The following is a 12,805-nucleotide window of genomic DNA, read 5'->3' as shown; positions in this document are numbered from 1 at the left end:
GGATTAAGCAGTGACAGGTTGGACTTTGAGACCCACAAGGCCCATAATGAGTGTGAACAAGAGGGCTAGAATGTCCTGTCCATGTGCTTGTCTGAATGAGAACAACTTTGAGAGGCAAGGTTCATAACACCATGATGGGTGGAGCTACAATGAGCTGTCACTGACCTATTTGAACAGACTGAAAGACCTGGCTGTTTCCAGCACGCACAATGGTTGGCTTAAATTGGTTACCGAGGGCATAATATGCCATGATATTTAGCTGTGCCTATTTCTGGTTGAGTGAAACGTCACTAGTATTTATTTCAGTAGTGCTGTATTTTTATGGTATGTCCTTTCTGGAACATCTCCAATATTTCGGTTTAAAAATAAATGTTTGAATAGGGACAATTCTAGCACACAAATACACAATCAAGCCTAAATTACAATTCTTCATTGGTTTTCATTCACTGGCAACATTATTCAAGTGTTTTCTCCAACATACTCCAGAGTTGTCAGGACATTGAGAGAATGTCAGTATTAAACTCTTAATATCCTCAGCGACAAGGAAAATCCATGATAACGCCATCACTGTCGTGAACTTACTCAGGCATCCTCCGTAATGGCCGCCTTGTGATTTGCCTCGATGACGCTGCTGTTCAGATGGACCACCAGGATTGTGATGTCATCTCTGTACATTCTGGCCAGCTCTCGGGGCAGGCTCAGCATCTTGGACAGGCGGCGAGGATCCACGCTGCCGAACCCGTCGCTCCCCAGAGCGTGGCGGATCAGGTGCGTGGCCGAGTTCTCGTCCTCCAGGGCCTTGAGGGCGCGAGCTTTCCTCTCCAGCAGCAGCTTCTGCATCTGCCCCAAAGTGAACGAGACCCCGGACAGCGGCTTCTGCCACTGCATCCCCGTCAGGTGTTCCCCGATTACCTCCACCACGGTCTGCCTGTGCATCATCTCCCACAGGCCGTCCGTAGCCAGCACCAGGAACTTGTCCTGGGGCCGGAGCTTGTGGCTGGTGACCTCGGGCTCGGCGATGAGGTAGGGGGGCGTGCGGTAGTTGGGCGGTAGCGTCTTGGCGTGCTCGCCGCCCGGCAGCGCCTCCGGGCGCGCCTCGCACACGCGGCTGAGCAGCTCGCCGCTCCACTTGAACTTGATGTCGCCGAAGGCCCTGAAGGGCAGGAGCAGGCCCAGGAGGCGGTCGTGCTTCACCACGCTCTTCCTCTCCGCCGGCGGGTGCTCCGCCCGCACGCGCTGCAGCTCGTCGGCGTTCTGCGCGTTGTGGTCGTTGGTGACGGTGAGCGCCGACCAGCTCCCGTCCTCCGCCTGCACCCCCAGCACGGCCCGGCTGTCCCCCAGGTTGGCGACGCGCAGGTCCGAGCCGTCCACGTGAGCCACGCAGGCGGTGCACCCCGACAGGGCCACCCTGAGCGGGGCGAAGTGCGAGAAGGGGTCCCCGAACTCCACCTGCGCCTCCAGCGAGATGTCGTTGTCCAGCCTCTTGAAGGCGTCGGCCAGGGCGGCCTCCACGTCCTTGTCCCCGTCCTCCTCCAGGTCGATGAGCTCCTGCCAGTAGGTGCGCAGGCTGTTGAAGTACAGCTTCCCGGCGTCGGTGCTGACGCAGTCGTTGGGGTGCTTGTGCCACTGCAGCACGGGGAAGACGGGGCGCTCGTTCTCCACCGCCTCCTCGATGTCCACCAGCGTTTTCAGCGGGAGCAGGGACACGGCGATGTAGTAGAACAGCCGCTCGCTGACGGCCTGCGCGCAGGCGTGGCCCGCGTGGCCGTCGAACACGCCGAACAGCATGCCTCGGCTCTGGAGGCAGGTGGCCACACTTCGGCGATCCTCGCTGGGCGAGTTGGATGCCAGGAGGTTGCTTTCGAAGCCTAAAACCGAACCGACATTTCTCCCGTCGTACCCGTTGAAGCTCAGACTGTACTCGTTGGCGTTCAGCATGCGGTTTACTTCCGGAGGGGTCATCTGGCTGGTCTGGGTGTTTGCTCTGTACTTCCTGCTCGAGCTGAGCAGTCCAGCCATGGTTTGACTGACGGCTGCCATGCTCACGGTTGGAGCAGCACTGTGGCACAGTCTGGCGTCGCTGGTTGCAAGCTGCGCTAAGCGAATACGGTGTGCGGATCTCCATTGGCGTATAGTCCGTTGCAGTCCATGGTGCTGAATACTATGCAAAATCTGCATCTTCCAAGACGTGCTGAGAAATGGAACAATGAAACTCCTGTTAAGCCACAAATCGTATGTTAATAGATGCATCTGCTTTTTCAGAGTGGTATAGAGGAGACTGGGACACATCTAATACTTTTAGGTTTTCACTTCATTAAAAAATACATACGCATATGAAAACTTTGTTTTAATACAAGTCAAACATTTATTCCCATTTACATTTTTAATCTTTGAGATTTTTCATCTTAGAAATGGCCTATATTTATTTTATAACTTGCCGCATAGGACACCTACCATGAGAATGTGATGAATGTCTCCGAAGAAATCGATAAGAGCAAGCGCTTACATAGACAATATAGGACAGACTTGGTGCATTGAATGCATGGAATATACAGTGTTACATGAAACGTTATTGAGGCTGCGTTTCTAATAGCCGGGGGCATGTTGTAACACAGCCCACTGTGCCCCACACTGCTAATTGCAATCAATTTGTTTTAGTCCTAGAGGTGCACACATTCTCCCTCTTCCTGAATATACATAGGAAGACAGTAACATGGTTAATGAAACCACAGTAGCAACAGCTCTTGCCTCGGCCGCATTTATGAGTGCAGTGGTCTCTCCAAAAGACAAAAAAGAAGCCACCGCAAAATGTCCGATTTCCTTCCACTTCTGTCTTTCTCCACACGATCGTGATATTCATGGGAGGGCACATCATACAAACACTCTTTCTCTCTCCAAAGCTCAAACGGCTTCTCTTCTAATTCCACCAGAACTCCGGTTTACGTTTTCCGGCTGGCATCTGATGATGTCAGTCAGAGAGAACACCTATTGGCTGTTGACAGTATAGGATTATACGTTCGGTCTTTGATCATCACACACCTTTTGTGCAAGACCAAAAACAGATAATATTATTCCTGGTTGATTTTGTCGAAAGGGACAAGACAAAGACTGTATTAATACTGTATTAAGCCATACACCTGACGAGTGACGAGACGGGGGCACGCAGCAACACTCCGTGATATTACTCCGATTTGAATATCTGATACAGTAAAGTCAGCATTACTTTGTGCCATATTCTCGCCTACGATTCAGAGACAGAGATTCAGGTAGCTATAACTGACCAGTGTCCTTCTATAGGCGCAACATTACGCAATGTACAAAGGTAACTGCGTGTCTTTGAGAGTGGCCTCTAAAATTACCCTGAATTTTAGCCTCCAGATTAATGCAAATAAACGCAGTTTATTAGCACAAAGTGGAAACAGGATTGAATAAAGTGACGCAGAGATCAAGTAGGCCTATGTTTTGTTTTTTCAATTTACAGTAAAACTGAAAGGGGTAGAAAAATAGCCTGAAATTTGTTGGTCATTTAAAAAATGTCCCATGGAAAGTACTTTATGCTTAGAAGGGTCTATTTGACTTAACACAGGCTTCTTGAAATAGGTCATTGAGAGAAATGTTATATTTACGCCTACAGATTGTATTATGCTGTTAAATATTTACAGTCCTGCGGTTTCCGAAAGTAGATCCTTTGTCGGCGATATGCAATAGGCTATATCAAGTCTTATTAATTAGGCTATGGTATACTATGTCACATTTACACAAACGTCGTAGTTGTATCACTACCACACAATTAATGCATTGTTCAAAAACTTGGACCAATAAGAATTTTATACTTAGGCCGGCTAAAATTCATTACAGGGGCAAACACGTTCACATAGGCTGTAGATTTAACTACAACTTTTCAAAGCCATGAAGAGCGTATGAATTTAGGCTAAGTGTGGTATTTAACGAAATGTCAGTCATTGAACAATAATTTGTACTTACGTTTCGTATTAATATCCGAAATAAAATCTGAATCACCAACATGTATCGGCTAAGACCCTCTCCATTATCTCATTCGCCGAGTGCTGATCAGACATATTCTTAAGAAGCACTGCTTAAGAAAACTGACGTTAGTTACATTTTAACCAGACCACCGCTGCTATCTCTCGGTAATCTTGCCACCGTGCTCACGAGCGCGCATACGCACACACAACTTTCCGAGCGTTTGCCTGTCTTTGTTTTATTGCTCAAAAATGAAAATGGGCAGGGGTCAGCTCAACGGTCTGTCCCCTTTTAAGTTACAGCCAAAACGTCCAAATTAACAGAAACATGGAAGGAAGTGTACGTTGCTCATTCAGACTAATTTAGGATATAGGTTATGCTGAAGGAAACAGTTCAAGCTTGGTTTTGAAAAGGCTGGTAGCTGGTAGCTGGTTTGTAATTTCAAGCTGGTCATAGCTGCATTTTATACCAGGGCTTACTATTACTCTAATGAAACCAGTTCGGGTGCTTTAAGCACAATTGTTGAAATGCCACGGTAACCTAGCTGTTCTGTTCGGTTTAACAGGTAGAGAGACTCAGACTGCACATTCCTGCCCCTCATGGCCCTAACTTTAAATGCAAAATACCACTGACTGGTTTGTACTGTAAATCCACAATTGTACTGTAAATAAGCAGTCATTTTACCACACAATCCAAGCCTACTGAAAACAGCACCGAGTGGATAACAAAACATAATCACTGTTAATAATTTCATATTTAAGCAATCCCATTTAAGGCTAGGCTACTCATTAGGCCGGTAGTCCTTTTATCAATAGCTACTGAAATTAACAGTTTCCAACATTCCGACGGTTCAGAAAATAAAGCACACAACTTCGAAAATACATATGGACATCATTGCTTTTATAATCGTATTCATAAGTACAGTGTTAGGCTAGTGTAATCTAGTTGAATTACATGATTTGAAGTTTGGTAACGTTACAGTATTCCGTGAATTCCCATTGTGGCGGCATGAACAAATTGCATCCGGGTAGGAGATGCGAGTTGGACCTTAACTTCCTGTTATGTTCTGTGATCTTCTACTAACCCTGTCTTGTGTAAGCATTACAAAGCGAAGTTGGATAACTGCGTGGTTGGAGTGTTTTATACTCACCCTGAATCGCTTTACGTTATTTGGAAAATAAAGCGATCCACATCAGCTCGCTGCATTCGGCTATTTCAGAATATCAAGCTGTTTTTTTGAGAAATTGCCGGCGGCTAGCACAAAGTTTATTATCAGTATTTCTTGCCAGCTAACACGTTAACGTACCATTGGCAAGTCATTCAGTCAATCCGGTAGCTATTTGTAAAGTTTTTAATTTATTGTGAATTGCGTTTTTATAGCCTTGACCTGTGCTACTGTGCTTGCTACTGTGTCAATAACCTAACAAGTAGCAATGTTCAGCAAGACTAACGTTGGTGTTATAAAGAACATTTTGGGATCCATTGGTGGATTTCCTAGTCAGAAATTTAAATATGCGGAAAGTGCTGTAAACGCCGTTCATCGTGAGAGGGGTAAGATTTTAAACTTATTTTCATTCTATGGAATGTCACGCAGCTGTGATTTAGCCACACATGCATGTTAACTAGTTTGTTTTTGATCTGGAGGCAAAGTTATTTTGCAAATTTCATATTAGACTAAGTTAAGTCATATAGCTCATTTTAACTGTTATTTTATTTTACGACAGTGAGACAATTTAGATTATACGAATATACTTTGTGTTATTATCGATAAATAAAATGCATCATCAGGAAACTGAACATTGCATCCTTATGTAGTTGGTGGAGCTAGGCTAACGTATGCCAAAATAACAATATCGCCTGACATGAAATGAGTCCTAACCAGTAGGCTAGTTGGCGAACAATTCAACTTATGCTTAACGTTAGATACGTTGGCTAACGTTAGATTCAGTCAGTATTAAATTATTCTGTTTATTTTGGTACCGTGGCGTGGAACCTATGAGAGGCATACGGTCCTTTAGCATAATGCTACTGCGTCACTGCAAATTAAATATGTGTTGCAAGCAAGATGACAAGTTTGCTATAGATGTAGTGTAGCTATGGGCCGCATGTTTTTGTTACTTGGTCCGGTTTGACACTACTACATTACATTACGTGCAAATCAAGTAATTGGCTTTTGGCACTATTTGTAGGCTAGTAAGCCTATGAATCTGGTGAATGTTGTTCGTTTTTCACGACATCCAATTGCTTATATGTGTGATTACAGAACTGATTAAAAGCAGAGAGCTGGAGAGGGATGAATTGCGTCCGTTGTACATGGATTTCCAGGCGACCACCCCGATGGTAGGTTTCCTAACGCCTATCATTAGAAACATGTCACTATGAAAATGCGCTGTGTCGTTCAAAGTAGGCTAAATATTTTTTGCAAGGGAAAGTGACTTTTTGGGTTAATTTGGAAAAAGCGGAAATAAGTTGTCTACAGAATTATTGTGAGGCTGTCAGTAAATACACCGTATTATTCCTGGCACCTAACAGGCAGTGATTGTTTTCCTATTCCTCCACAGGACCCAAGGGTTTTGGATGCCATGCTTCCATATCATGTGAACTATTATGGAAACCCCCATTCCAGAACGCATGCTTATGGGTGGGAAAGTGAAAGTGCAATGGAGAAGGCCAGAAAGGTATTATAGTCAATTGAGTTTGTTTTAAAGAAATATTCTAGATTAAATATGAAGATGAATGTCAATGTCATGGGGAAGGCCTGTAGCGTAGTGGTTAAGGTAAATGACTGGGACACGCAAGGTCGGTGGTTCTAATCCTGGTGTCCACAATAAGATCCGCACAGCTGTTGGGCCCTTGAGCAAGGCCCTTAACCCTGCATTGCTCCAGGAGAGGACTGTCTCCTGCTTAGTCTAATCAACTGTACGTCGCTCTGGATAAGAGCGTCTGCCAAATGCCAATAATGTAATGTAATGTAATGGAAGTGGAGGTGTCGAAAGCACATGGGGTAAATGTGTAACTTCCTTGCAGCAAGTGGCAGACCTGATTGGTGCAGATCCCAGGGAGATTGTGTTCACCAGCGGAGCTACAGAGTCCAACAACACTGCAATCAAGGTGCATATCTTTGGCTGCATTTTCATATTTTTGTCATTTTTGAAATATTTATATATTTCTGTTCAGCCTGCTTTTGCAGTCAGAATTTAGGTGTTGTTATGCAATGCGTTGTGCCCAGGGTGTCGCTCGGTTTTATAAAGCGAAGAAGAAACACGTTATCACCAGCCAGACGGAGCACAAGTGCGTGCTGGACTCCTGCCGCGTTCTCGAGTCGGAAGGGTTCGACGTCACATACCTCCCTGTGCAGAGCAATGGCCTCATCGATCTCAAGGTACCATCCTAATTGTCATGTCTGTTGAATTTAAAACTGGTAATAACTAACAAGGTTTCATTAATCACACTGCAATAAATGGACAATGCTACTTTGTGAAAACTCTTGAGTAAGTCTACCATCTGGTGGTTGTTAATTGAATTTGATTTAAATATGTAGGGGAAAAATAGTTTTAAGATTTTTTTGATGAGCATATTTTCAGTCATGGGATTTCTTCAGCGTTATTTTTATTTTTATTTTTTCTTCTATAAAGCACCTGGAGGAAATGATCCGGCCGGATACAAGTTTAGTGTCGGTGATGACGGTGAATAATGAGATTGGGGTGAGGCAGCCCATAGAACAAATAGGTAAGTTCCAGTGAACCAGTGTACATCCTTTAGCTGGGTAAGAGGAACATACACTTATCCCGCTGATAAATGTGTTAAAAAAGTGGATGTGATACATGCCAGCAGGCTGTGTACACATACATTTGGGTTAGGTAATCATGATAAAGCACAAATTGAATTTTCAATACTTCATTGTTATGAAACACGGTTTATGACGACTTTCTTTTTGTACACTTCCTGTCTGAAAAACGGAGCTTTAGCTCCCCCTTTTGGTGAGAAATGTTGTAATTTGGGCCAGCAGCAGTCTCCTGGCAGTTCCCTATACACTGTGAGTTCAGCTGTGTGCTGCTGTCAATCTGGCCGAGCCTGGGGTAAACGTTTCTCACCATTCCAGTGTTTGATTTCCCCTCAGTCTCCACATTCCTCCTTTCCAGGGCAGATTTGCCGATCGCGGAACGTGTTCTTCCACACGGATGCGGCGCAGGCTGTCGGGAAGGTTCCCATCAACGTTGCTGACTGGAAGGTGGATCTGATGTCCATCAGCGGTCACAAGATTTACGGCCCTAAAGGTGAGTCCGAGGATGGAACTGGGACTCACAACATACAAAAGGCCAGTCCCCATTCTAGCCATGTCTAGTGAATCCCGTCATGCTTTCTCTTTAGCCTAAAGTTAGGATGCGTGAGTGGTTGAGTCCCACCTGAACTACTTTAGCTGAAATATTTCTCCTGCTGAACATACTGTCTTAGACATGAGCCACTGCTACAAGTTAGTGCATAAGGATGTGAGGTTAGTGAATGCATCTGCAAATTTACAATGTGCATGTTTATTACAGGTGTCGGAGCTCTGTATGAATAATATGTGTGTCTGTGTTATGGCATGTTTGGGACTGTGTACATATACATAACCTATGTGTATTAACAGTTGTTAGAGTTATGTGTGGGAGCTCTGTGTGAATAATCTTTTGTGTGTGTATACAGGTGTGGGAGTTGTTTGAATAATGTTTGTGTGTGTGTGGGTGTGTATAGGTGTGGGAGCTCTGTGTAAATAATCTGTTTGTGTGTGTGTGTGTGTGTGTGTGTGTGTGTGTGTGTATACAGGTATGGGAGTTGTTTGAATAATGTTTGTGTGTATAGGTGTGGGAGCTCTGTGTAAATAATCTGTGTGTGTGTGTGTGTGTGTGTGTGTGTGTGTGTGTGTGTATTGATTGAATCTGTGTGTGTAGATGTGGGAGCTCTGTGTAAATAATCTGTGTGTGTGTGTGTATATATAGATGTGGGCACTCTGTTTAAATAATCTGTGTGTGTGTGTGTGTGTGTGTGTGTGTGTGTGTGTGTGTGTGTAGATGTGGGAGCTCTGTTTAAATAATCTGTGTGTGTGTGTGTGTGTGTGTGTGGATGTGGGAGCTCTGTTTCAATAATCTGTGTGTGTGTGTGTGTGTGTGTTTAGATGTGGGAGCTCTGTGTAAATAATCTGTAGATGTGGGAGCTCTGTGTAAATAATCTGTGTGTGTGTGTGTGTGTGTGTAGATGTGGGAGCTCTGTTTAAATCTGTGTGTGTGTGTGTGTGTGTGTGTGTGGATGTGGGAGCTCTGTTTCAATAATCTGTGTGTGTGTGTGTGTGTGTGTGTCTGTGTACAGGTGTGGGAGCTCTGTTTAAATAATCTGTGTGTGTGTGTGTGTGTGTCTGTGTACAGGTCTGTGAGCTCTGTTTAAATAATCTGTGTGTATGTGTGTCTGTCTGTGTACAGGTGTGGGAGCACTGTACGTGCGGCGGAGGCCCAGGGTTCGGCTGGAGCCCTTGCAGAGCGGGGGTGGGCAGGAGAGGGGGCTGCGCTCTGGCACGGTCCCCACTCCACTGGCTGTGGGGCTGGGAGCCGCCTGCGAGATCGCCCAGCAAGAGATGCAGGTGCAGCACACCTGACCACACATTCTGCTGTATGGTACACAGCTGGTAACCAAAATGCACACAGCTAGTCAACTCAGTCCTGGGGCTAAACATCAGCAAAATGCGATACATCACTGATAAACATTCTGCTGTATGGCACACAGCTAGTCCACTCAGTCCTGTGGCTACACATTATACATCATACACAGCATACAGCTGGCTCACTTAGTCCTGTTAAAATGCAGTGTTTTTAATTCCATCTCATAAAACAAGACAAATACTACATATTTTGAAAATTGTGGAATATCTTATAGAAACTATTTTAGGACTTTAACAAACTGAGTTTTGTTTCCTGGTTTGTCTCTAGTACGATCACCGTTATATATCTGCGCTGGCGAACCGGTTCACTCAGAAAGTCATGGCAGCAATCCCTGATGTGATAATGAATGGAGATCGTGAGCAGAGATACCCAGGTGAGCAGCCTGGTCATTGCGTGCTAATTGGCCAACATGCCACCACTTCCTGGCTCTCTTAGCGTTTAGCATGAGGGATGGTAGAGATTATGGCTTGGCTGCAGGCAGTCTCATCAGTGGTAATGACGGAAGCTAACAGGCTCTTCATGCACTCTGCAGGATGTATCAATCTGTCCTTTGCCTATGTGGAAGGCGAGAGTCTGCTGATGGCTCTCAAAGATGTCGCCCTCTCGTCCGGCAGGTCAGCCACACCTTTGCTTCCTGTGTGCCCGATTGGAGTTTCTGTCTCTGTATGGCTCTCTGTATCTGTCTGTGTTTGCATGCATGCACAAGGAATTATGTCCTTTTTTACAAATGAGCCAACCAATGTAAGTTGCAAGCGTCATAGCCAAGAACTCTGTCGATGAGGCGAAGGACATCTAAGAAGTAATGTTTAGAAAGTGTTTGGATTCTGTGCGGCAGGACTGCTGTGATTCTCAGCAGCTGTACTGACTTGTTTTTTCTCCTGCAGTGCCTGTACCTCCGCCTCTCTTGAGCCGTCCTACGTGCTCCGGGCCATCGGAGCGGATGAGGACCTGGCTCACTCATCCATCAGGTGAGCGATTACCTTCCGCAATCCAGCTCTGTGGGCCTTCAGCGTTTTATAGTTATCCAGCAATGGTGCCTTACAATTGCTCCAACAGCTCAGCAGTAGAAACCTTTATATCTCCATTAGCTAACATGACTCATTTCTACTCCTTGTTTTGTGGTTCAGATTTGGCATTGGGCGATTCACCACAGAGGCAGAGGTGGACTACACAGCCAATAAGTGCATCCAGCATGTCAAGCGTCTGAGGGAGATGAGGTAACCTGGCGGATATCACCACAGCCTGCTGAGTGTATTGGCAGGACGACCATGTCTATCGTAATAATGATAATCACTGGCTTTGGACGGAAGCCGGTTTCCTATGTATGTGCTTGTGTAGCGATCACAACAGAAGAACGTTTCCTTTTCCAGTCATAAGAAATGTACTAATCCTTAGAAAAAGTACCCTTTTCATTGTGTTTATTGGATCACGTTTCTGTGTTCAAGTGACAGCAAATGTTTTTTGAAACGGTGCCGTTAGGGATGTTAGTAACAGAAGTTTTTATTTCCTCCAGTCCGCTGTGGGAGATGGTGCAGGAGGGGATTGATCTGAAGAGCATAAGCTGGACACAGCACTGAAGACCAGGCTGAAAACGCACTGCGCTTCTCCCATGGGTCGAGTCTGCTTATCCAGCATCAGGATGACTGGGTCCCAGATGGTCAAAAACCAAACACGCACAACTTTTAACTTTTGCAAATGTGTTTATATGAGCAGGTTATGTTTTGCTTATTTGTATTTGACAGAAAAGAATTGCTGCAGAAATGATGCACTGGCAGATGTGTAACTTTTTTGTTTCCATAACACACTGACTGCAATTTGTGATCTCTTTGAGGCGATTGTAGAGGGAGACATTATTAGTATCTGATTGTCAAAAACGAAATTCCAGTGGGATTCTGGATAGAATTCATACATAAATGGCAATAATATTTTTTACGGGTTCACAATGTCAGAATAATTGATATTCTCATGGGTATTTCAGACACCCATTAACTCTGTGGTAGTACTTAATTTGAGTTGGGGTTTTTTAGTGCCAGATCTGACATCAAACCTCCTAACATTGAGGAAATAAGCTAAGGGTAAACTTTCAGCTGTTGATGGTCAGGCACTGTGCAACAAAGTTGTGCTCATTAATGAACCTTCATGAGCAGTGGTATTAATTTCATATCAGGTGTAGAGAATGATCGTGCATACGTATTTAATCTGTATGTCTTCAGATCATCCACACTCCATTTAACACAGGTTCTTCACAATTGTATTCATATATATTATATACATGTGTAAAGAAAATGTCATAGAATGGTAGTCTCTGTGGCACTTAATCTGTAAGGCAAAATGATTTTAAGGATTTGCTTGTCATTCAGCAATATGCCTGCAACACATCTACCATCTGTCAGACAGCATTGGAAATATTAAATCCATCCATACTTCACTGTATCAATAAACTATTGTGAAAATGTCTTTCTGTATTTATTTATTTTTGTTAAAAAGTTAAATATTCATAATCTATGGTCTGGGCTATAAACCTCTAGCCCAGACCATATATAGACAGTTTATGACAAAACCATGTTTCAGTCTTGTTTAATCTCTAGCAGAGATACCTATTCGACAAAGTAACAGACAGAAATACTGGGATGCTGTTTGGAACAACGCTCACTTTTGTTTTTAATTTCAGCCAGTCTCCATTTTGTGCTGATAGTTATAATATTGTGTTGTCTGACCGGGGCTGAGATGTTATGGTAATGTTTTTCTCTGTGACTTCTGAAATGATTCTAGTGCTCTTGGTCACACATATGGACCTTTTAGTGGCAGCATAGCATTATGGTTAGAGAACTGAGCTTGCAACTCCAAGGTTATAGGTTCGGCCTCCATCAACGTCGCCAAAAAGATATGCAGAGGTTTTGTATTTGGACAGATTTGAGGACACTTGACACTTGGATGCAGTTTTGGGAAAACTCGTGGAATTTAAATGCCTGACGATATCTTAACCATATTTTGTACACAAGTTGACATCAAGTTTGTGCACAAATGTAAAGTAGTTCTGGATTGTGAATATCTAAATCTTGACTTAGAAATGTAGATATTCAGGGCTAAACTATAAAAACATAAGGCCTTTTGTAATTTAGTGTAAG

The 12,805-nt window shown here is 44.2% G+C and overlaps 2 protein-coding genes across 6 annotated transcripts; one reads left to right on the top strand and one right to left on the bottom strand.

The window, feature by feature from the left end:
* Window positions 1-540: 540 nt before the first annotated feature.
* Window positions 541-5,012, bottom strand: si:ch211-15p9.2 (uncharacterized protein LOC562650 homolog). Of its 5 annotated transcripts, none has more exons than XM_061220576.1 (2): window positions 4,939-5,012; window positions 541-2,191 (listed from the first exon to the last, which is right to left on the bottom strand). In XM_061220576.1, exons 1-2 carry the CDS (start codon window positions 4,992-4,994, stop codon window positions 583-585), a joined length of 1,665 nt encoding a protein of 554 aa, XP_061076560.1. In that variant the 5' UTR covers window positions 4,995-5,012; the 3' UTR covers window positions 541-582. The 5 variants fall into 5 exon arrangements, with proteins under 5 accessions (XP_061076560.1, XP_061076562.1, XP_061076561.1 ...); XM_061220578.1 differs by lacking the exon at window positions 4,939-5,012 and adding an exon at window positions 3,985-4,429 and having other exon boundaries at window positions 541-2,215; XM_061220577.1 differs by lacking the exon at window positions 4,939-5,012 and adding an exon at window positions 3,985-4,429.
* A 53-nt stretch (window positions 5,013-5,065) lies between these two features.
* nfs1 (NFS1 cysteine desulfurase) lies at window positions 5,066-12,134 on the top strand. Its single transcript, XM_061219603.1, has 13 exons — window positions 5,066-5,535; window positions 6,248-6,324; window positions 6,546-6,662; window positions 7,012-7,095; window positions 7,214-7,366; window positions 7,620-7,713; window positions 8,127-8,261; window positions 9,441-9,598; window positions 9,945-10,050; window positions 10,210-10,291; window positions 10,562-10,645; window positions 10,805-10,894; window positions 11,191-12,134. The coding sequence occupies exons 1-13, from the start codon at window positions 5,418-5,420 to the stop codon at window positions 11,252-11,254; spliced, it is 1,362 nt and encodes a 453-aa protein (XP_061075587.1). The 5' UTR covers window positions 5,066-5,417; the 3' UTR covers window positions 11,255-12,134.
* Window positions 12,135-12,805: the final 671 nt, after the last annotated feature.

Source organism: Conger conger, chromosome 14, assembly GCF_963514075.1.
Source record: "Conger conger chromosome 14, fConCon1.1, whole genome shotgun sequence".
NCBI classification, from domain to species: Eukaryota; Metazoa; Chordata; class Actinopteri; order Anguilliformes; family Congridae; genus Conger; species Conger conger.
This window is presented reverse-complemented; position numbering and strand designations above follow the sequence as displayed.

Bases quoted from the DNA above. Each gene is read 5' to 3' on its own strand.
- nfs1 (XM_061219603.1), top strand. From the start codon at position 5,418: ATGTTCAGCAAGACTAACGTTGGTGTTATAAAGAACATTTTGGGATCC. The intron at 10,292-10,561 runs GTCAGCCACACC...TTTCTCCTGCAG, and splicing joins GTCGCCCTCTCGTCCGGCAG to TGCCTGTACCTCCGCCTCTC. The intron at 10,895-11,190 runs GTAACCTGGCGG...TATTTCCTCCAG, and splicing joins AAGCGTCTGAGGGAGATGAG to TCCGCTGTGGGAGATGGTGC.
- si:ch211-15p9.2 (XM_061220574.1), bottom strand. From the start codon at position 2,603: ATGCCCCCGGCTATTAGAAACGCAGCCTCAATAACGTTTCATGTAACA. The intron at 2,216-2,454 runs GTAGGTGTCCTA...GTGGCTTAACAG, and splicing joins ACATTCATCACATTCTCATG to GAGTTTCATTGTTCCATTTC.